The 20893-nt window shown below is 42.9% G+C and overlaps 1 protein-coding gene across 2 annotated transcripts in view; it reads left to right on the top strand.

Moving 5' to 3' along the window:
* The window catches only part of ARIH2 (ariadne RBR E3 ubiquitin protein ligase 2), a 38389-nt gene that overhangs the window by 10774 nt on the left and 6722 nt on the right, over positions 1 to 20893 (top strand). Inside the window, exons 2-10 of one of the 2 annotated variants that reach the window (XM_068981616.1) lie at positions 6456 to 6501; positions 13306 to 13373; positions 13873 to 13936; positions 15131 to 15281; positions 16213 to 16334; positions 17480 to 17589; positions 18932 to 19049; positions 20002 to 20052; positions 20143 to 20164. In XM_068981616.1, coding sequence (XP_068837717.1) covers positions 6463 to 6501; positions 13306 to 13373; positions 13873 to 13936; positions 15131 to 15281; positions 16213 to 16334; positions 17480 to 17589; positions 18932 to 19049; positions 20002 to 20052; positions 20143 to 20164 — 745 coding nt within the window. In that variant the 5' untranslated portion in view covers positions 6456 to 6462. The remainder of the gene's footprint in view (positions 1 to 6455; positions 6502 to 13305; positions 13374 to 13872; positions 13937 to 15130; positions 15282 to 16212; positions 16335 to 17479; positions 17590 to 18931; positions 19050 to 20001; positions 20053 to 20142; positions 20165 to 20893) is intronic. The other variant, XM_068981615.1, reaches the window with a different exon arrangement.

Raw genomic sequence — 20893 nt, 5'->3', positions numbered from 1 at the left:
AGAGCAAAGATTTGAGAAGAGGTACAGACTGAGACAGCAGGAAGCCTCGCATCCTGCTTAACCTGAAATGTGTCCTGCTGTGGCTTGATTACTTAAACTGACATGAATTTCAGAATTCAAAGCTTGTGTTGTGTTCTCTTTTCTCTAAACTATCATAACCCTTTATAACCATAAAATGGTTTTGCTGTGATAACCACAAGTAATCAATCATAAATAGAGGAAAGAACATGCAGGAAGAGCGAGATGTTTGTTTGGAGAGTTTAACAGGACAACAGAGCTGTTCTTATAGTCGTGAACAAATAGTGGTCTCTATCTGGGAATGCTGCTCTCTTTGACTGGCAGTTTCTTTCCTGCCCAGTACATGGTCTACCCACACATTTCCTTTTCCTTTGTTTTAGACTTTTACTGGTCTCTTCAGTGTGCTCACCATCATTTTCCAGTCTTGCTGCCTTTTACAATATTCCAGTGCCATCCAACTTGGCTTTCTTGATTCTCTATCTTCATGGGTGATACCACCATCCACCAGGCTGGAAACTGAGGACTTACCCTTGGCTCCCTTCTCCTGTGAAGCCCTCTCTGATCTCCAGGCAGATTCAGACACTTACCTCTGCCCCCCTTTTTGCATGTTTCTTGATATATACTGATACTAGTTGTTTGTATGTCAGGAATTGAACTCTTTGAGATAAAGGTCCATACTTTTTCTTTGTATAAACCGCACCAAGCAACAGTGCCTGGTTATGTTTTGATCTCAGTAAGTATTGCTTGTTGTTGATGTGACTGTCTAAATAAGCTCAGGCCAATAATTGCAAAAGTTGAGCATCTAACCCCAAGGCTCTACTTCTATATGTTTCTGTTTGTAAATAGATGATATGCTTGTTTAAGGGCTTCCATGAAGCCAGCTGACTTTCAAATATAGATAGTATATACCTGGTGGATGTGTGGTTCCCAGGTTGGTGTGCATGTCAGATTTAGCTTTGGCAGTTCTCATATAGAAGACTGAACTTCGTGCAGATGTAATAAAACAGAATCTGCAGAGGTGAGATGACGTATTTAAAATTATATTCCTGTGGAAATAGAAAAAAACTTGTGAAACGATCCAGGTTACTGAAATGAGGAGTGAGCAGTACATCCTCTTTTGGCTGCTAGAAAGATGCATCCAACATTTGGAGTGTGCTGGTTTTGTAACCAGAATGGGAGTAGGATGTAAACTGCCCACCTGTACTCACAAACTGGATAGGATTCCTGTAATATTTTTGATATCTAAACATAACTTCATATTTCCTTATCAAAATAAAAGTGGGTTCTTATGTCCGTGTTGATAATGAGTAGCTGTGAAAATGACTAGTAGTATCTGCAATCATAAATACAATGTGAATACTTTAAAGGCTTTTTATTTTATGACACTCGAGTAGAACACCTCAAGTCTTTGCTTCAGGTTGGTTGGCTGCCCTCACATACGTTTGTCCTTTCTGCATTTGTTTCTGTTTGTTTGGTATTTGGCTGTCTATAGTAGTTTGATTTGCAATAGCCAAAAACTGGAAACAACCCAAATATCTACAAACAGATGAATGAACAAATAGTGGTGTCCCTGTAGAACAGCATCCTCTCATCAGTATAAAAAGAGTGGGCCACTCATACAAGTACCATTGGTAAATCTCAGAATATGCTGCATGGGGGGACTCAGGGGTGGTGGTGGGGGAATAAGCAATTTATGATTTCAATCATATAAAATGCTAGAAAATGCAAACTTGTCTGTTGTAAAGGAAAATAAACTAATGATTGCCCAGTGAGCTGAGGAGAGCAGGAAGATTATTAAAGAGCACGAAGTAAATATGGAAGTGCTTCTCCGTTTGTAAACACCATGAAAATGAAGGTAAAGGCAAATATATGTTACAAACACAGAATAACAAAGAGAACATGTAGGGGGAGCGCATGGGACATCATTGCTCATGGGAGCCGGTTTGTTCAGCATGTCTTTGAAGAGGTTGTGGGCTTTGATCTGACTGACTTAGCCTGGAGAAGATAAATGTGCTGCAGATGGGAGGATTAATTAAAGGTGTGTATGTGGAACAGTCAGCCCCGCCTCCACGTGGTCTCTCTTGGCAAAATAATCTAGATAATCTTAGGGAAATCAGGCACTTAGAGAAGGTCAGATTTAGCTATCTTTATTTGTCATTTTGGGAGCCCTTGAGTCTTGAATAATAGCTGCTTCTGATCAGTCACCCTACAGAGAAGCCTGGCAGTTGCATGGTTCTGTTCATGTGCATAGAGTTAGGGTTCATTTCCTGAGACTCCCTTTTTACAAATTGTAACATCCACCTAAAATTCACCATTTGAAAGTGTACAGTTCACTGTGTTAATGCACTCATGGTGTTGGGCAGTCGTCTTCTTCATCTAGTTCCGAAACATTTTCATCACCCCCAAGACGGAAACTTGGTACCCAGTAAGCATGTATACTCTCACTCCCTCTGTCTCTGGCAACAACACACCTGCTTCCTGTATCTCTGGATTTACGTATCTATGTTATAGAAATGGAATCATGAATATGTAACCTTGTGTGTCTGGTGGCTCTCTTAGGATAAGTTTTTGAGGTTCTTCCAAGTTGTAGCCTATATCAGTACTTCATGCCCCTTGTTGCCCTTTATTGTGAACGGTGATTCTAACCAAGAATCACCAGACATTTGAGGAAAACATGCATAATGAAAGACAAACAGAGGAATTGACTGTAATTGATGTAGACCAATAAGTAATTTTGCTTGTTTTTAAAAGTGCACTATTAAAAAAAAAAAGTGCACTATTTAGTATTTGTCAAGGTACTCAAGAAGATGTGGCTTCTATAAAACAGTCAGAGATGCCGTCAGGAAGAAAATGAAAGCAGAAAAGAACCTGTGGAGATGAATTATGGGTTTGCCAAGCTAAAAAACATACCATAGATAGATCAGAAGATACAACCAAGAAAATCTCTCAACATAAAGCCAAAATACAGGCTATATATGTGTGTGTGTGTGTGTGTGTGTGTGTGTGTGTGAAAAACCAGAGACATGGAGATTCAATCCAGATACCCAGGATTTACCATAATTTGTGGCAAGTTAGAACAAAAAAAAATGAAGGAAAGAAAAGATTTAAAAAGTAAAAGAAGAAGATTTCCAAGAGCCAGAGGGAGGAACAGTTTTCATGTTGAAAGTGTCTGTCTGTTGCCCAGAAGGGTAAAGAAGAGCCATTGTCAGAATTGTCCCTATGAAATTTCAGAAACGCAAGAACAGAAAACCTTAAAGGTTTCTGTAAAGATACACCAGGTCTTCTAGAAGACATGGGAATCATGTCTCCAGCATTGACAAGCAGAAGACAGTGGTGCAATGGTCTTCCAAGTCCTGAGGGAAAATAATTTTTAATCTACAATTCTGTCATTGCAAAAATAAACTTATTTTCAGATGAGCAAGAACTCCAAAAATGTACTTCTCCTGTACCTTTGCTGAAGTAATTCAAGATGAAAATCAAAAAGAAAAATAATAATTCAAGAAATAATTAAACTAACCTAGCAGTCCAGTGAAAAATCCCATCTTCTGCTTGTAGCAGGCCTGGAAAATGGTCAGCACAGATTGGAACAGAAAGTTGGTGGGATCCAGGAAAAATTTCTTCTCGAATAGGAGTGAGGTGGATTCCTAGCAATTGATAGAATGAAGAAGTTGGTAGATGGTTGGAATGTGGTGAGAAACCATAGAATTCTTCACAAGGGGGAAGGGAATTAGAATTCCCATGCAAAGCAGAAAAACTACACACAAAAATCAGAAGCCAAGTAAATACAAAGCAAACACACCATGTGGCACAAGTATGCGTGATTGGCAGCTACTAATAATGATAATGTATTTATGCCAGATGTACAAACATTCTTCTCTGAGTGGACCAAGGAGAGTGCTATTAGAAGCTCAGGGGTGGAAATGCAACTCTGGTCCTGTAAACAATGTCTTAAGATTACAAAGGCTACAGATAGAGGAACTGAAAATAGTGATTTAAATATTCAGAAGTTGGGGCTGGGATGGGAGTGGGGCGGGAGTGGCATAGGTAGAGAATTATGGGCATGCTCAGCGATGTTGGTAACAACCAGGAGAACCCAGACAAGTGACTGGGAGAGATTTGTCCTGGCTAGGAAGACTGGGAGAGGATCAGGATGCGGTGGGATGGAGTGGCAGATATTGTTCCTTTGCATCAAAATGCTTTTTATGAACCATTTTATTTTTTGTTCAGTGATAATTGGGGTAGGTTAAGAGTTTGCTGTAATTGGGATAGGTTGAGAATTTGTTGATTCTCAATAAAACAAGTGTTTCTGAGTATCTTCTGTTGTTTTAACTTTTAGATAGATGCTAAGAAAGATGGGGAAAAAACAATTTAACCTCTACCATAAAATTTTGGCCTTTATTTTCTGCCTCCTCCTGTTTTAGAATGATAAGACAGAAAGCAGGTATGCATAAATAAAACCTTTTCTGCTTCTATTCCACATTTTCTGACACAGCCGCTGAAAACACCATTTTATCTTGCTCTGTTGAGAAACTTGAAGTAGTTTCTCCAGATTCCAGCGTGAACTCTTTACTGCTCTGCTCCCTAATGTTTGATTTTTGGTTCCTCAAACCTCCTGTCAGCATCTCTGCCATTCCTGTCACATTGAAAGACCTCTCAGTTCACCATCCTTCTTTTTTTTCTCCTTTAAACTTCCTTTCTAGATCTGTATCTGGCCTCTCCTGCTAGACTGTGCACCCACTGAGGGCTTGGAAGCCTTTGATGCCTGCCTGCCTGCCTGCCGGGGCTCTGGAGGAGGCTGAATAGGCAGTGGTTTCAGATGAGACCACAGGAGCCAGGCGGAGGGAAGTGTTAAGTATGGGACCTAGCACTGGCACAGGCATTGTTCTAGCTGCTTAGGTACGACAGAGAAGGGAAATGGTGCGAAAACCTCTTCCCCTAGAAAAGAGCTTCATTCCGATGGAGGTTTCTTTACATAAACATATAGGTGTGTAGAAATGTGATACGTTTTGAGCATAGTTGACAGCAGCAGTCAGTGGTTCTGTCTTTGAAACATGCTGTTGGAGTTTGTGGGTTTGTCACTAAGATATGAGAGGCTCTGAGGTACCCTCTGGAGAAGAGAGGTAACCTGGCTGGAACACCCTGCAAGTGTCTGGTACTCCCTCTCCTTTGCCCTCCTCACAGTCGCCGGAGCTGGAAGAGACAGTGCATCATTTGAAATCACGTATAGACAAGATGGGCTTGTAGCTGCAGGAATATGGTAGGAGACTTGGCTTTTAGTCCTACTGTGTGTTATTCATTGGCTATGAGCTCCTATCTGCATTTCTTTTGGTTGTGATTAACGGATAGGACTTTGGTTCACTAAAGTAGTAGTCATCTTACCTGTATATGGCTCCTTCCTGGAAAACCATATGGAATTCTAGCAGGGGCTGTAATCTGTCTTTTGAACTAAGTATTTCCCAGAAGATTTTCATTGAAATGCAAACCCAAAAAGATATGCTGGCTGAGATTTACCTTGCAATAATCTCGAGGGTAGTGGTGTAGGTAAGGTATAGCCTGGTTCTGAGTTGATGTTTGAACTAGGTGATGGGTACATGGGTTTCATCATACTCTTCACTTATGTAGATGCCCAGAGTTTTCCATAATAAACAAAGTACCCTCAAGGTCAAGGAAGGGATGACTTTTGTATTTTTGTTTTATTCTATTTTTCATAAGTAACTGTAGTTAGTCAGGTCTTTAGATGTTTTTGGCATTGATTTTAATGATCAGAGACCATAACAGAACTAAATTAAGGTTAGACTGGAGAGAAATCTTCAAATTAGTGTTCATTAATCAGATTTTGTAGAGCATTTATCACATATGGGTGCCTCAATTACCACACAGCTCTCCCTCCATGGAGAGAAAATGCAAGGAAGCAAAATTAGAATAAGGCGCAGAAGAGCGGACCTCTTAGAGCCTGAGAGTATGGAGGCATGAAGTATGGGAGAGGTGAAGGCCCACCGCCGAAATTAGACTTGAGGGCTGGGTCTTGCCACTACCCCCACCACCGCTGATTTGCCCCATTCTGGGCTGGTGTTCACCTTCTCTTTTGCCTCTGTGCTTTAACCTTACTTCTTTCTCTTATTCCTTCAGCACTTTCTCACCTCACCTTCTACCCTCCGAGACTTGAATCCATCCGTCTTGATCTCCTTCGGCTAGTTTTCCTATATTACATCCCTTCCTACCCTAGACCCAGAATCTGGCCAACACCACTCCTTTCCTTCCTCTCTGCCTTTTAGTGAATGACCACTAGTGTTTGTTAACAAATGTGATTGGACCATGGAGTGGCTTAACAGCAGGCTGAGGCATGGAGCCCTATTCGGGTAGCCTTAAAAGATTTCAGGCAGTTGGCAAGTAAGAATTCTAAATAAAAATTGAAACTACCACCTGTATTTTTTCAGGCCGTTGATGCTCTCTGCCATCGGCTGCATCCTCCCTATGGCACTGGTAAGTGTGGGAAGGGCTGGTGACAGTTCTGGTGGGCTGCTGAATTTTCTGTTTTCTGGGGGAAAAAATCTGTTTGCAAGCTGTGCTGTTAACTTGTCCCCACGGACTGGACGGCTTGAACCAACTATAGGAGATAAAAAAGATGAAGAAGCAGTAACGATGCTCAGGGTTTTCCTGGGGAGCTGTTGTCAGGAACGGAGGCTATTCAGTATGTGCCTTGATCCTTATATCAAACTAGCATGTCCTGTGCATTATTTGAATAATAAACGTATAGAATCCAAGTGCTCTGGGATGTTAAGTAATAACGGTTAAATCTCCTGAACTTCTGAATACGTTTTCCCCAAAGATAGATGTTGGCTGTGTATTGGAAAGGATCCAGAATGTTGTATGTTCTGAGCGTCTCCTTCCATGGCAGGGTTTATCTCCCTCTGGTATTTTAAGTGCTCCGTGGTCAGGGGATCAAAGACGTTTGTTCCAGTGATTAATTTATAAAATTCTGATACTTGAATTTTTCTGGGGAAAGAGTTTGGTGGAAATCAGAAAAGAAATTTGAGGCTCTTATGTACTAATGAACTTCAGGTGGACCCGGGGTCCTGTGATTTGAAAAACAGATTCACCGCAGTCTGCTTTCTACTTGGGGACCTAACAGAAAATACATAAAAGAAAATTGAAACATAGAGCGGCGGCAAGTCATAGGAAGGCTAAAATGTAAGCCAGTAACCAAATTGCTGCTGGAGTTGCGTTTTCTAAGCTCCTGGAATCCTGCATCTGTCTCCTTGTAATGAGTGGGTCAGAGGCTGCATAGATCCAGAAGTTTTATCTTATCAAGATAGTCTCCATTCCAAGTTGACAGGCTCTAATTCGCTATTTACATTGTTTCACTTTTCTGGTCTCTGAAGCCCTTAGATCCCAGAAGAAAGTGCGTCCAGAATATCTCCTGAAATGCTGAGGTTGTGGACTTGTGTGCTGTTAGCCATGTCAGGAGTGGCTTGCTGATAACAGCAGCTAAAATCCTCATGTACACGTCACTGCATCTCTGTGAGAAAATCTTAGCATCATTGGCTGCTGTCCAGGATTTCCCCCTCAGGTCCACCTCCTCCCCACCCACCCCACCGAACCCTGCGTGTGAAGCCGGGATAGAATTGTATGGACACTTTATATGTTGTTTATTAAAAAAACAGAAAGGAGAGCTTGACTCCCCAACAGTCGTCTACGCCTTTAGGTGTCTGCACAGGTGGTAACTACTGACCGTGTTTTGAGGGCCTGTATCTGGGAAGTAGCTTTTTAAAGATCTCTCCCAAACACAAATTACGGAGAATGACAGAAGTTTGCCTGCAACCTCTGGGAAATAGTGATGTCCAGTGGCCAAGTCCTTTCTGACATTCACGTAGTCAAGTGCTTCCTGAAATAAAGATCTGAAAACCATCTGAGGGTGTTGAGACTGTAAATATCATCCAAGCCAAGCCAGATTGGATGGGCAATGCAGAGCAGAGTCCAGGCTGGATGATGACAGAGGTGACCCCACGGTCCTTTCAAGCTTCACAGGATGCTCTCCAGGGCCTTCTGACCCATCGTGGGTCAGGTTTGAAGGCACAGGGAATGAGAGGGAAAGGCAAGGAAGATGGGCTACACTTGATCGTGTTCTGACTCCATCTTTGACTCTGAAAGCCTTCTCTGGACCACCCAGGGACTTCAGGACCCTTCAGTGTTTGATGAACTGTGTACCGCTACTTTCCCTCCCTCCCTCGAGGCCTTGGTGTGGGAGGTTTAGAGGGAGCAGGAGTGTTGTGAAGTTACTGGCATTACAGGCCTGCTTATACTAAAATTCACATTGTCTCGTCAGTTAATCTTTGGTCAGAACTATGTATGTTCAAAACTCTGAGGGGGATGTTTTCAATCTGAGGAGTACATAAAAGATCAAAATGAAGTATTCTGAGGCAGTGGTGTAAGGGTCAACTCTCTGTTTCTTGTGACATTTGTTTATTCAGAAGATTGCCATTGAATTAAAGTTGGCAAACTTTCCCTCCAACTTCATGAAAAATTTAAAATATACGAAGACTTTTAAAGAATTGTGCAGTAGGTATCCATTTATCTACCGTCTAAATTATACAGGTGCTAACTTTTTCCTGCATTAACTTTATCATGTGTCTGTCCATCGATCAATTTTATTTTTAGCATTTATTGAAGTATTACTTACATTCCATTAAACTCATCCATTTTAGAGTGTACCAGTAGAAGAGTTGTAGTAAATGTAAACAAATGTACAGCCATCACCACAATCCAAGTTATAGAACATTTTCATCAGCCAAAACGTTCCCTTATATCCATTTGTAGTTAGTCCCCAATCCCAGTCCCAGGAAACTACTGACCATCTTACTGTCAGCATAGATTTGCCTTTCCTAGAAATTTCATATGACTTGAATCTTATAGTATGTAGTCTTTTGTGTCTGGCTTCTTTCACTTGGCATGTTTTCAAGGTTCATCCATGCTGTATCACATATCAGTAATGCTTTCCTCTTACTGCCCAGTGAGGATTTTCCATTTTATGGATATATACCACATTTTGTTTTTTCATTCATTCATCAGTTGATGAACATTTGGGTTGATTCCAGGTCTTGGCTCTTATGAAATATGCTGCTGTGATGGTTTGTATAACAGGGTTTTGCATGGACATGTGTTCATTTCACTTGGATAAATATCTAGCAGTGGGATCGCGTGTAACATTTTAAGAAACTGCCAAACTGTTTTCTGAGGAGACTCTGCTATCTTACATTCCCACCAGCATTATATAAGTGTTATAGGTTCTCCACTTGCTTGCCAGCACTTAGGTATTGTCAGTCTTCTGTATCATTCTAGTGAGTGTGAAGTAGTATCTTATAGTTCTAATTTGCAATGGCAATCCACTCCAGTACTATTGCCTGGAAAATCCCATGGACAGAGGAGCCTGGTAGGCTACAGTCCATGGGGTCGCCAAGAGTCGGACATGACTGAGCGACTTCACTTTCTTTCTAATGACTAATAATGTTGAGCTTTTTGAGTTGTGTGAGTTCTTTATATGTTCTGAATTAAGTCCTTTATCAGATATATGATTTGCAATTATTTTTTCTGTTGCAAATCATATATTTTGTGGCTCGTCTTTTCTTAATAATGTCTTTTGAAGAATGAAATTTAATTTTGATGAGCTCCAGTATATCATATTTTTTCTTTTAAGGATTGTGCTTTCAGTGTCATAGCTAAGAAATCTGTACCTAAAAAACCAAGATTGCAAAGATTTTCTTCGGAAAGTTTTATAGTTTTCAGTTTCATTTAACACTGTGAACTATCTTGAGGAAATTTTTGTGTGACATGAACTAAGCTTTTAAGTTCTGAGTTTTGTATAGTGATGGTCAGTTATTCTGGAACCATTTGTTGAAAAGACTGTTTTATCATCTGTTGAATTACATTGGTACCTTAGTAGAAAATTAATCATAAGTGTATGAGTTTACTATTCTGTTACATTGATCTATAGATATGTCTGTCCTTAAGCCAGTACCCCACTGTCTGGATTAGTGTAGCTTTATAGTAAGTCTTAAAGTCAGATGGTGTAAGTCTCTTCCAACTTTGCTCTTTCACGGTTGCTTTGGATATTCAGGGTCCTCTCCATACATTTTAGGATCAACTACTAATTTATACCCTAACCCCTGCTTTGATTTTGATTAATTTTGATTGCTGTGTTCTGTCTAGCTGCATTGTCCATTCTGGTAGCTGCAATCACATGTAGCCACTGGGCATTGTGGCCAGTTTGGATTGGTATGTGCTATAATTCTGAATACAACGGACTTTGAACAATTAGATGGAAAAAAAAGATGTAAAATGTAGTTCATTAATAATTTTCAGTGCGTTAACATGTTGAAATATTTTAATATATTGGGTTAAATAAAATATATTTATCAATACAGTTTAGTTTTATCAATAAATTTTAATTTTTATTTGCTGCTATGTAGAAACACATTTGTGATTTATATATATTGGCATTCTGTTGTTTTAACCGTACTAAACTTATTAGTTCTACTGGTAGTTTTGTGTCTTTTTATGTGTGTCATTTTTTTTTCCCCCCATGCCTTATTAGGGCCATCAGTACAGTGTTAAATGAAATGATGAGAGTGGTCTTCCCTGTCATGTCCCTGATCTTAGCATTCACTGTGTTGTTCTAGAGTACAATGTTTTCCTTAGATACCCTGTATTAGATTTAAGCAGTTCTATTTTTCTTCCTAATTTGCTAAGAATTTTTGTCTTGAATGATTTCTTGATTTTGTCTAATGAGTTTTCTTGTATCTACTGAAATGATCATTTGGGTTTTTTCCTGCCTTTACTTTGTTAATTCAGTGAATTGCCTTAGGCGTTTTCACATGTTAAATCAGCCTTTTATCAGGTTGTGTTAGCTTCATAAAGTAAATTTGGAAGAAGTATTCTTCCCTGCTCTCGTTTCTGAAAGTGTATTCAGAAATGGAAAAAAGCCTCATACATAAATAAGACTTTTAATTTTCTTATTACATGTTGATCTTCTAGAACCGCAAATTTGTCTTGAATGTGACATGGTCATGTGTCCTTCCCAAGTCATTAGTCTATTTTGGCTATCAGTGGTTGTTTATCACCCTTTTTGGAAGAAGTTTGACCTCATTATAGGTTCTTCTTGGGGAGGTTTCCCTGGTGGCTTAGTGGTTAGAATTCCGGACTTTCACCACCCGGGTTCAGGGAACTGAGATCTCACAAGCTTTGTGGCACAGCCAAAAATGAATGAATGAATGAATACTCCTTGATAATGCATACATACATACATACATACATAGATACTTTTAAGTCCTTCTTGGTAATACATAACCTTAACTACTCACAGGTTATCAGTTGCTTGATCAAAACAGTCCAGCAATAGTTTGCCTTGGTTCTGCTGGAAGACTTTTGTTCTCCGTAGTTGAACAGGTAAGAAGAGTGGAAGACTTTCCTCAGTTACAAAGTGTCAACTTTAATAGATTTAGAATGGATTGTGGAGCTCTGAGCATTACACAGGAAAATGGTGTGACTACTTGGCTAGTTCTTTCCTGAGCTCAGCTGTCTGCACTCTGAGAATGACAGATTTTTATCTGTAATGTTTTAATATCATATATTTGTCTTGGCCCTCTTGCTAAAGGTAACTTAAGTAGTGCCCCCCCACCCCCACCCCCGCCGCCACATCACCTGATATCTCTTCCTCTGGGAGACCGCTGCGGGTGACAGAGGGTGGTGAAGTCAGTTCTCTCTTGTGACCCAGATCAGGGAGGAGGCGGCCTCTCTTCGGAGACTGACTACCTGCTAGCGTAAATTCTTCTAGGTACTCTTCCTTAACCCTGTGCTGCTTTTTGCTCAGAGGGCCCTTTGTATCCTGACTTCCCTGTAGGTCTTCCTTGGTGTCCATTACTGGGCAGGGTGCCATCATTCTATATTTTGCTTTAATTAATGGTCTTAAAATTCCTTCACATTCATAATGGATTAATTGGGGGAGACTGAGGCCTTGGCAGTCTGTGATACACTGAGGCCATGCTATGGGCACTCACAGTGCCTCCGGTAGAAGGCTGGTGGGAGGTGCCTGTGCCTACAGTGTTGTATGTATTGATAATCCTCAGCAGTTGGCTTTGAAAGAATAGATGGACATCTGTTCACTTTTATAAAGCGCTAGACACATCACTGACTCGATGGACATGATTTTGAGTAAGCTCCAGAAGTTGGTGATGGACAGGGAAGCCTGGTGTGCTACAGTCCATGGGGTCACAAAGAGTCGGGCACGACTGAGCGACTGAACTGAACTGAGACACATCGTCTCTTCACGTTATCCATTCTTACCAGAACTCTGCTGGAATATTCTGAGTTGGTCATTAGTGGACTTGTAGTCATCAGTAAAATTTTCAGTTTCAGCGGAGGCCTGTGTCGTTTTCCATACATGGAGGGGCTGATGCTAATTCTGAGGCTTTGTTGCTGTTGCTAGTGCTGTTGAGATCAAGGGATCAGACCAGGTATGGTGCTGAAGTTCTATTTCTTTGGGAAGGTCAAGAAATTTCATTTTGGGAATTCCCTGGTGGTCCATTGGTTAGGACCCCACTCTTCCACTGCAGGGAAGTAAGCTCCCACAAGCGGCACACTGCAGCCAAAAATAAATAATAAAACAATATAATTTTCAGGTTGTAAAAATATAGTTGTAGCCAAAAGCTATTCTCAAGCAAATTTTAACATTTATACCAAATACTTTGTCTTTGTTTTCATTCTGTGATAGTAGTCTTTGTGGATGAATAGTTTTGTTATAGAGGCAGAGGTTTTAACCAGGGGTGTTTTTTGTTTGTTTTGTTTTGTTTTTCTGGGTTTATATAAGAAGTTCAAGCCTGGAGAACTTCTGCAAGTAACATGCCTACCTGGAGGTGCTCGTGTATGGCCTCCTACAGCAGCTTCAGCAAACATAAATCACATCAGGGAACTTACAGCTCATTTGCTTACTTTGGATTCTAGGTCCTTATTTACTGTAGATAGGATGGTTTTGTGTAAGTTTGAAATGAAACTAATTTCTTTGAAGGGTTGCTAATGAAAATAAAGGTTGAAAAATCGAGAGATCCAGGAAATTGCTTACGACTCTAAGAGTCTGAACGTAAAAGATAAAACAGAACCAAGAGGAAGATTTTAAAATTCAAGCCTGGACCTGCAGTAGAGAGGAATGTATGCATTTCTCAAAATGTAAGAGCACTCTGAAAAAAAAAAAAAACAACTGCATTATAATTTGATTTCTTTTTTTCTTCTTTCTAGGTGTCTCATTCAGTTGCTAAACTTATATTAGTTAATTTCCACTGGCAAGTTGCCGAGATACTGGACAGGTAAGGTGTTTTGGGGGAGGAAGAGATGGCGTTGTCTGTAACTTCTCTCTGCCTGCACACCCAGTGGTAATAATTGTCTGTGTTATGGAGAATATCCTTACAGTGTGCAGATTATATTTTTAAAACACTGGGTCATATTGTATAGCCTTTTTTCTCTCAGTATATGGTGAACATTTTCCAATGTTTTCAGCATATTCTTTCTGTACCCCCAGTTTTAATGAAGGTACAGTATTTTACCATATTGATGTTCCATCCTATTCCAAACCCCTGTTGTTGGACAGTGAAGTTAGGTCAGAGTTTTTATGCCATCATTAATGTTAAATCAGTGCCCTTCTAGATAACACTTGGCAATATCTCCAGGTATTTCTTTCAGACACATCAAGTGGAATAAATACATCATGACATAGTGCTTATTACCTTCAGAGAGAAAGGTCAGCTCATTTACCACCATACCTCCAGAACCAGAGCTCTGATTCCCTTTATGCTTTTTGCTTTGTAGATACAAGTCTAATTCTGCCCAGCTGCTCGTTGAGGCTCGAGTTCAGCCTAATCCATCAAAACATGTGAGTGTCCCTTCCTGATACACGTGGCTCTTGCTGTGGCTCACACGGTTATTGAGAACCATCTTATTTTGTTTATAGTGCAGCATCCCCAAGATGCTTGTTCCAGTACAGGCCTAAATCTTCCATTTCCGACATCATTTGGAAATTTTCCTCGTAGACGAGGAGTGAATGGCTGCCTGCCCTCTCCAGCCTCACCCGTCTCCTGCACTTATATATAGCCTATGCTCCGTCCTTGCCGTGTTCTTGGGGTGCCCGTTCACTGCATGCCTCTTTAACTCTGCTGCTGCCTTCCTTGGCTGGGAATGTCCAGATCCTGTACCCATCTTTGCTCGTGAGAATGGAACTCACCTTTAAAGACCCGAATCCAAGCCATGTCTCCCAAAACCTGTCTCCTGGGAACACTTCCCTCCAAACTCTTTTAATTATATGTTTCAACCTTTACATGTATATTGCAGTGATTCACTCATATCTTTTTAGCTCCCATAGTAGACTGTAAGTGCTTTTTAAGTTTAGGAATCATATCCTACAGTGTATAGCGATTTCCTGTTGTTGAGAGTTCAGTCAGCATTTGTCAAATGAATGGGGGAGAATTAGGGCTCAGATCACCACATAACTTATGCAGCCTCTTAGAGAATTTCCAGGAGCATACTAGACAGAGTATGGTCCTTTTCCTCAAATTACTTTTTGTATGGCCAGTGAACTAACAAGAACCTCATGTTGGGCTTTCACTGGTTTGTGGCTTTGGCTGGTGCCCCCAGACTGTGAGTTTGTGTAGCAGAGAATGGGTTCTGGAGCTATTAGAGGCTCACACTTCAGCCCCTAAGAACCTATTGGCTGGGTTTATAGTACTTGTTGAGAAGCAACTCTGGCCATGCTGAATGAGGGCAGTTTTCAAAAGAAACGTAGTAGCCTCCAAAAGAAGGCAGATTGAATGACCTCTCGGGACCTTGACAGTTCCGAAATCCTGGTCTTTTCAGCCTGACCTTATAAACTACTGTGAGATCTCATTTCCATCTTCTCTCTCCCTCTCTAAATCTAAGGGTTCACCAAGCCTAGCTCCACTACCACCTCCTTTGGGAAGCCTTCCTGATAATATTTTTTTCCACTCAGAACTGGCACTCGCAAAGCCCACACATGGCAGTGGAGTTCTGATCCTTCTTGCAGGCTGGCTCACGTCACTGTACCTCCCTCCAGGTGCCCCCAGCCCACTCCCCTCACCACTGCGCAGTGTGTATGCAGTTTGTGCGGAAGGAAAACCTCCTCTCTCTGGCCTGCCAGCACCAGTTCTGCCGCAGCTGCTGGGAGCAGCACTGCTCCGTGCTCGTCAAGGACGGCGTGGGTGTGGGTGAGTCCCCGTGGGGCTCATAAGCGGCTGGCAGAAACTGTTCAGCTTCAGCCCTGCCCCTTCTGCCACTCAGGTGTTCTTGTGAACCTAACTGAAGTTTTCAAAATCAGAACCATTGGTTTCCAAACATGTCAGTCTGAACAATGGCAAAGTTTACCCTAGTCCTGAGCAAGATGCAAGAGTTAAGGCTAATGTTTGGGCATTTATGTAAATGCTGGTGTGACGGCAAGGCTACCTTCTCTTGCCTTTTGGGAGAACTGTCCTTTAAGCTGCCTACCCTGTCTATCTTAATTCTCAAAGTGGCAGCCGTACCTCAGAAACTCCTAGAGGGTTTAGTATGATTTAGGTAAGCACAAATCAGACTTGGTGATGAGTTAAAGGAGTCTTTGTTAAATTATGACTTCATGATATTAAAATTAGCATTATATTAATTATATCTGTAAAAGCTCACTGTGTTGACGGTAATCACATGCACATAATAGTAAACATCACAAAACTAAATTGTAAGTCAAGAACCCTCTGGGAATTTTTAAGCAGTTTTTTTTAATCGGTGCTATTTGTGATATATACTATTTAATTGCTCTTGTTTTTGTTGTTTGGTTGGTTTTGGTTTTTGTGGGTTTTTTTTTTTTTTTTTCTTTTTGTTGTGCTGTGTAACTTACAGGATCTTAGTTCCCTGACCCAGGGCTCTGGTAGTTAGAGTGCCAAGTCTTGACCATTGGACCATCAGGGAATTATCTGTCATTTTAAAATTTGTAATAATATTTTAGTTGCATCACTATGTAAATATATTGATTTCTCTCTTTGAATAAATTCTGATGCTGCTGGGGTTCCCTGTGTAAAACGTGAGTTTGTTGGGTGAACTCAGCAAATACATTATAGGTGTGTCTTCTGCGATACAGTTGTCCATCCGGTTGTCTTTGTTCAACAGGTGTCTCTTGCATGGCTCAGGACTGCCCACTTCGAACACCAGAGGACTTCGTGTTTCCATTGCTGCCCAATGAAGAACTGAGAGATAAATACAGGCGCTACCTCTTCAGGGACTATGTGGAGGTATGCCCAGCTGCTGCCTGGTCTTCCTGAGCCTCCTTTTCATCAGATGCTTACCAGTTACTGTACAGAGGAGGCTGCCAGTAGATGCTTTCAATCTGAAGAAAGAGCTGCACAGCTTTTAAAAAGTTTGAAAACTCTAGAGTACTAGTCAATCCCAAGTCTGTTTCTTCCTCACTCTGTATCCTTTGACCCCTTAGATTCCTTCTCTGAGCCTTGGTTTCTTTCTTGTGTAGAATGGTCAGGCACACCCACTTTGTGAAAGTGAAAGTCGCTCAGTCATGTCCAGCTCTTTGCAACTCTGTACAGTCCATGGAACTCTCCAGGCCAGAATACTGGAGTGGGCAGCCTTTCCCTTCTCCAGGTGATCTTTCCAACCCAGGGATCAAACCAGGTCCGCAGCATTGCAGGCAGATTCTTTACCAGCTGAGCCACAAAGGAAGCCACGCCCCCCGCACCTTACGCAGAGTTACTTAAACAAGCTATTGTATGTCAAGGGATAAACATAGTCAGGCATATCTCAGGAGTTGCTGTTCTGTTCCCTTCACCTTGTGATTCGGCCCAAAGAACGGGTGTTGCTTCTTGGGCGATTTGGCAATTTGTTCGAGTTCTCAGTGGTCAGTTTTGGAGTCCTTCCCCTCTGTTGAGCTACCTGTTCAGGCTTGCTGGTTCCATGCAGCATAATTTTGATCTTTGCCTATTATTCCTAAGCTTTTTGGATTGACTGATGGTCTGGGTCGTCTCATGCACAGGCTGCAGGTAAAACAAAAGGCCTTGTTCCGGGTGCTGTTTGCCACCTTTGGTAGATGCCTGAGGGTTGTTGAGCCCCTCAGGGTCTCATGCACAACGACTGGGCCGTGTTCCTTTCCAGCCCTAGTCCCTATGCACTTTCATCTCAGAGACACAATTCTGTATTCCGTTATGTCATCTAAGCTTAGGTCATTCTGGTGAGTTGCTCCCTGGTTGAAGCTAAACATTCAAAGGACATTTTCAGGACCTGCTTAATGTCTGGTCTTCATGACATCCATCATGAATTCCTGTAGCCCGTTGATGGAAGAACAGGAGGTGTTTAAGTACTCAGGGAGGTCTAATTTGGAGGCACCAACTAGGGGATGTCCTCATTGTTCCCCCTCTTGGTGTGTTCACAGAGTCACTACCAGCTCCAGCTATGCCCTGGTGCAGACTGCCCCATGGTTATCCGGGTACAGGAGCCCAGAGCTCGCCGAGTACAGTGCAATCGGTGCAACGAGGTCTTCTGGTAAGAGTGAGTGTGGATGCCGAGCAGCCCTGGCTGGTGCCTTCTCCTCCTCTCGAGCATCACTGCTGTGGCTCTTGTGAGGGCGGGGCTGGGAGAGGCAGGGCCTTTGGGCCAGAAGAGCAGCGCTGTTCTACGTGGGCAGATGTTTGATGATACTCAGTCTGGAGACAAGAAGGAGACACAGACTCTTGGAGAATGTGCTGGGGTTTATGCTACTAAGACTCAGGGCCCAGAGACTGCGTGTCTGTGTGGAGGTAGATCTGTCTGCACAGATAATTCACATCTTGCCGTATATGAAAGCTGCAGCCACCAGTACTTTAATCTTTCTCTCTGTTGGCCATTCTGCTAGTTTTATAACACTGCAATTCATAAACATGGTTTACATCTATCTGGGGTTTACTCTGTTCAGTAAACATGATGGAACTAGCTGAAGCATACTGAAGGCTTACCAGCGGAGCCGCTCTCTCCTGACCACTTTCGCTTCATTGTCACAGCGACTGTGTGTGATTGGTACTGCTGTTCCCCTTTGTTATAGGTGAGGAAAGCAAGGTGCAGATAATGGCAGAGCCTTCATTTAGGCCCAGACCTGTGCCCTATTCGCACCTTGCTGGAAGAGTCACAGTGGGGCTTCAGGGAAAGTAGAGAGAAAATGGGGTCCGTGTGCATATGTGCCTGCCTTTCAAGGCATGGTCGAGGAAGTCGGTGACTCACTAAACATTAAGAACCACCAATGCGGTTGCTCTCTACCCTTTGTGTCCCATGTTAGGGCCTTCTTTCCCTGGGACATATGTGGGCTACCTGCCTGAGAGCTTTTATCCAGAAAGTCACCGTTGGCTTGGACAGAAGGGAAATTAAAAGCACAGGAGCCTGCCCTGATGAGTGTTGGGGTTTTTCTTTTCTGATCCTAAGTTTCGGGCATTGTCAGAGGTAACGTGCCCCTCACAGACTGCACAAGTGCCGACAGTGTGCATCCGGTGGGTGCCTCGGACTCAGATAAGCCCGGGCTCCCAGGCCTGGATCTCATTCCTGCTTTGGGTTGGAGTTGAGTCCTCTTCTCAGAATACCCGCCCCGAGCCATTTGGAAAGCTGAGTTCTGAATTTGATATCCTGTTAGGAAGGATTGACATCACCTAAAATATTTAAAACAAATGTCTCATTTGGGTTTATTGAGAGAAGTCCCCCCAGGAGTTCAGAATAATCCTGGGTAAGTCAAGGTCTCAGACGCCATGAGAGGTGACTTTTTACCTCTTGGAAAAACTCTAATTCCAGATCTGTTGGCTTGGACAGAAGGAAAAGGAAAAACACAGGATCTGACCTAACGGTTATCTTTTCTGGTTTTAAGTTTCAAGTGTCGTCAGATGTATCACGCCCCCACAGACTGCGCCACAATCCGGAAATGGCTCACGAAGTGTGCAGACGACTCTGAAACAGCCAACTACATTAGTGCCCACACTAAAGACGTAAGGACTGTATCTTACCTGTCCTGGGTCTGCCCTCCCTAGTGCCACCCACGGCCACGGGGCTCGTGATGGAGGTGGCAGACCCTTGCCCTGGCGCGGCAGAATTTGCAGCAGTTGATCGTAGTGTGCACCAGGCTCCTTTCTTTTAATAAAATGCTGAAATGCTTGGAGAAGTTTGACCCTCAAGAAAACTCATTCAAAAAAAACTAGGTTTTACTGAATGCCTCCCCAGTGTTAACAGCTGTGGGAGGGAGGTGGTTGACAGCCACATCAAATAAGTAGCAAAATTGTAATGCAAGCCCAGGCCTGCCCAGTTCTCATTCTGGAAACATCCCACGGGAAAGCATGGCCCGCAGCCCCTAGAGCTGTGCATGACTCAGCACTCGGGGCCCTCGCCGGTGCCAGTCACAACCTGAAGCGAGGCACCCTGCCGCGCAGCTGTGACCATGATGTCATGAAGTAAGGTCCTCTTCATGGCCATGAAGCGCCTGGCGTCAGAATGGTCCCCAGTCTGTCTGGGGCTGCTGGCGTCTCAGATGGGAGCGAACTTTAGAGCTGATTTCCATGCCCTCTTCTGGAAGCCGAAGTTCAGGCCGGCGGGAGCAGGCCCCAGTCCAGAGTGGCAGCTTGTAGGCTGTGCTGGCGATCCTCCCAAGCTGGCCATTTTTTTACTGACTCAGCTTGAGCTTAATCTGAGTGGCCTCCTGGCAGGGACAGATGGTGGCAGACTTAGCGGGGCTCAGCTTGGAGTGTTTCAGGGCCAAACCTGCTGACCTCATTTCCTTGAATTGCTGTTCCAGCCTCAGCGACCCGCCACATTTAAGTGAGAGGCTCCTCCCCAGAAGTGCTCGCACGATGAGATGCTGGGCACGGGTGCCAGGAGCTTTGTGTAATTTGTCTTAGAACCGGCCTGATGGTGCGTGAGCCTAACGGCGCCCTTCTGTCTCCTCAGTGTCCCAAGTGCAACATCTGCATTGAGAAGAACGGCGGCTGCAATCACATGGTGAGCAGAGGCCCGTGCGTTTTGCTTGTGTGGCCTGAAGCCTTTGGTCAGAGTGCCCTTAACATGTTCTCTTCTGTTTCCCTCCGACAGCAATGCTCCAAGTGTAAACACGGTGAGTCCCAAGCTCGCTGCACCAGGCCCAGCGGCACAGTCTGTTTCTCGTGCACGGGTCTCCACTGCCTTTTTTTTTCCCCACTGCTTTTATGATAACAGTGATCAAACAGGGTGGCTTCCATCACTTACAATCATGAGGACCAGAGTAGAGCAGCTCTGGATTTGCTGATTTATTATTTCTTGGTCCCTTAAATAATCCTGCTGCCAACTTTGGGATGGCTCCTACACTCTGACAAATCCTCAGTCATCCAAGAAGAAAGTTTTAGTGTGTTCTTTTGATTTTTGCCGAGGCAGGTAAGTAGCATGGGGCTTTTCTGTGCTGCCTGGTGGACACTGTTTAGAGCAGGCTGCCTATGGTTCTCCTGGAAGCAGTCAAATCCTAGTTTGCCTTTGAGGTTTTATAAAAGTTTTCAGAGAGGGTTTCTGGCCTCCTTCATCTGGCCGGTGTAGGTTCCACAGAACCGTTGGTTTTGCTTTCCTTCCTGCCAGATCAAGTAAAGAAATAAAACTTCAGGTAGAATATATGTTCAGACAGACTTCTTCCACAGCTGCTGACATGCCACCCAGCTGGTCCTGAGAGTTTCTCTTTGTAAGAGCCTGGCCACTGCTGTCCCTGGGTCCTCCCAGGATCACGCTGAAACCAGAGTAGTCAAGGCGAGGTTTTAGACAGAAACGGTGACGCCGAAGTGTAGAATGAAGATAGGCCAAGAGTAGTGGGTTGTTTTCT

Source organism: Capricornis sumatraensis, chromosome 10 (assembly GCF_032405125.1).
Source record: "Capricornis sumatraensis isolate serow.1 chromosome 10, serow.2, whole genome shotgun sequence".
NCBI lineage: Eukaryota > Metazoa > Chordata > Mammalia > Artiodactyla > Bovidae > Capricornis > Capricornis sumatraensis.
The sequence above is the reverse complement of the archived record's forward strand: the minus strand, read 5'-3'. Positions and strand labels throughout refer to the sequence as shown.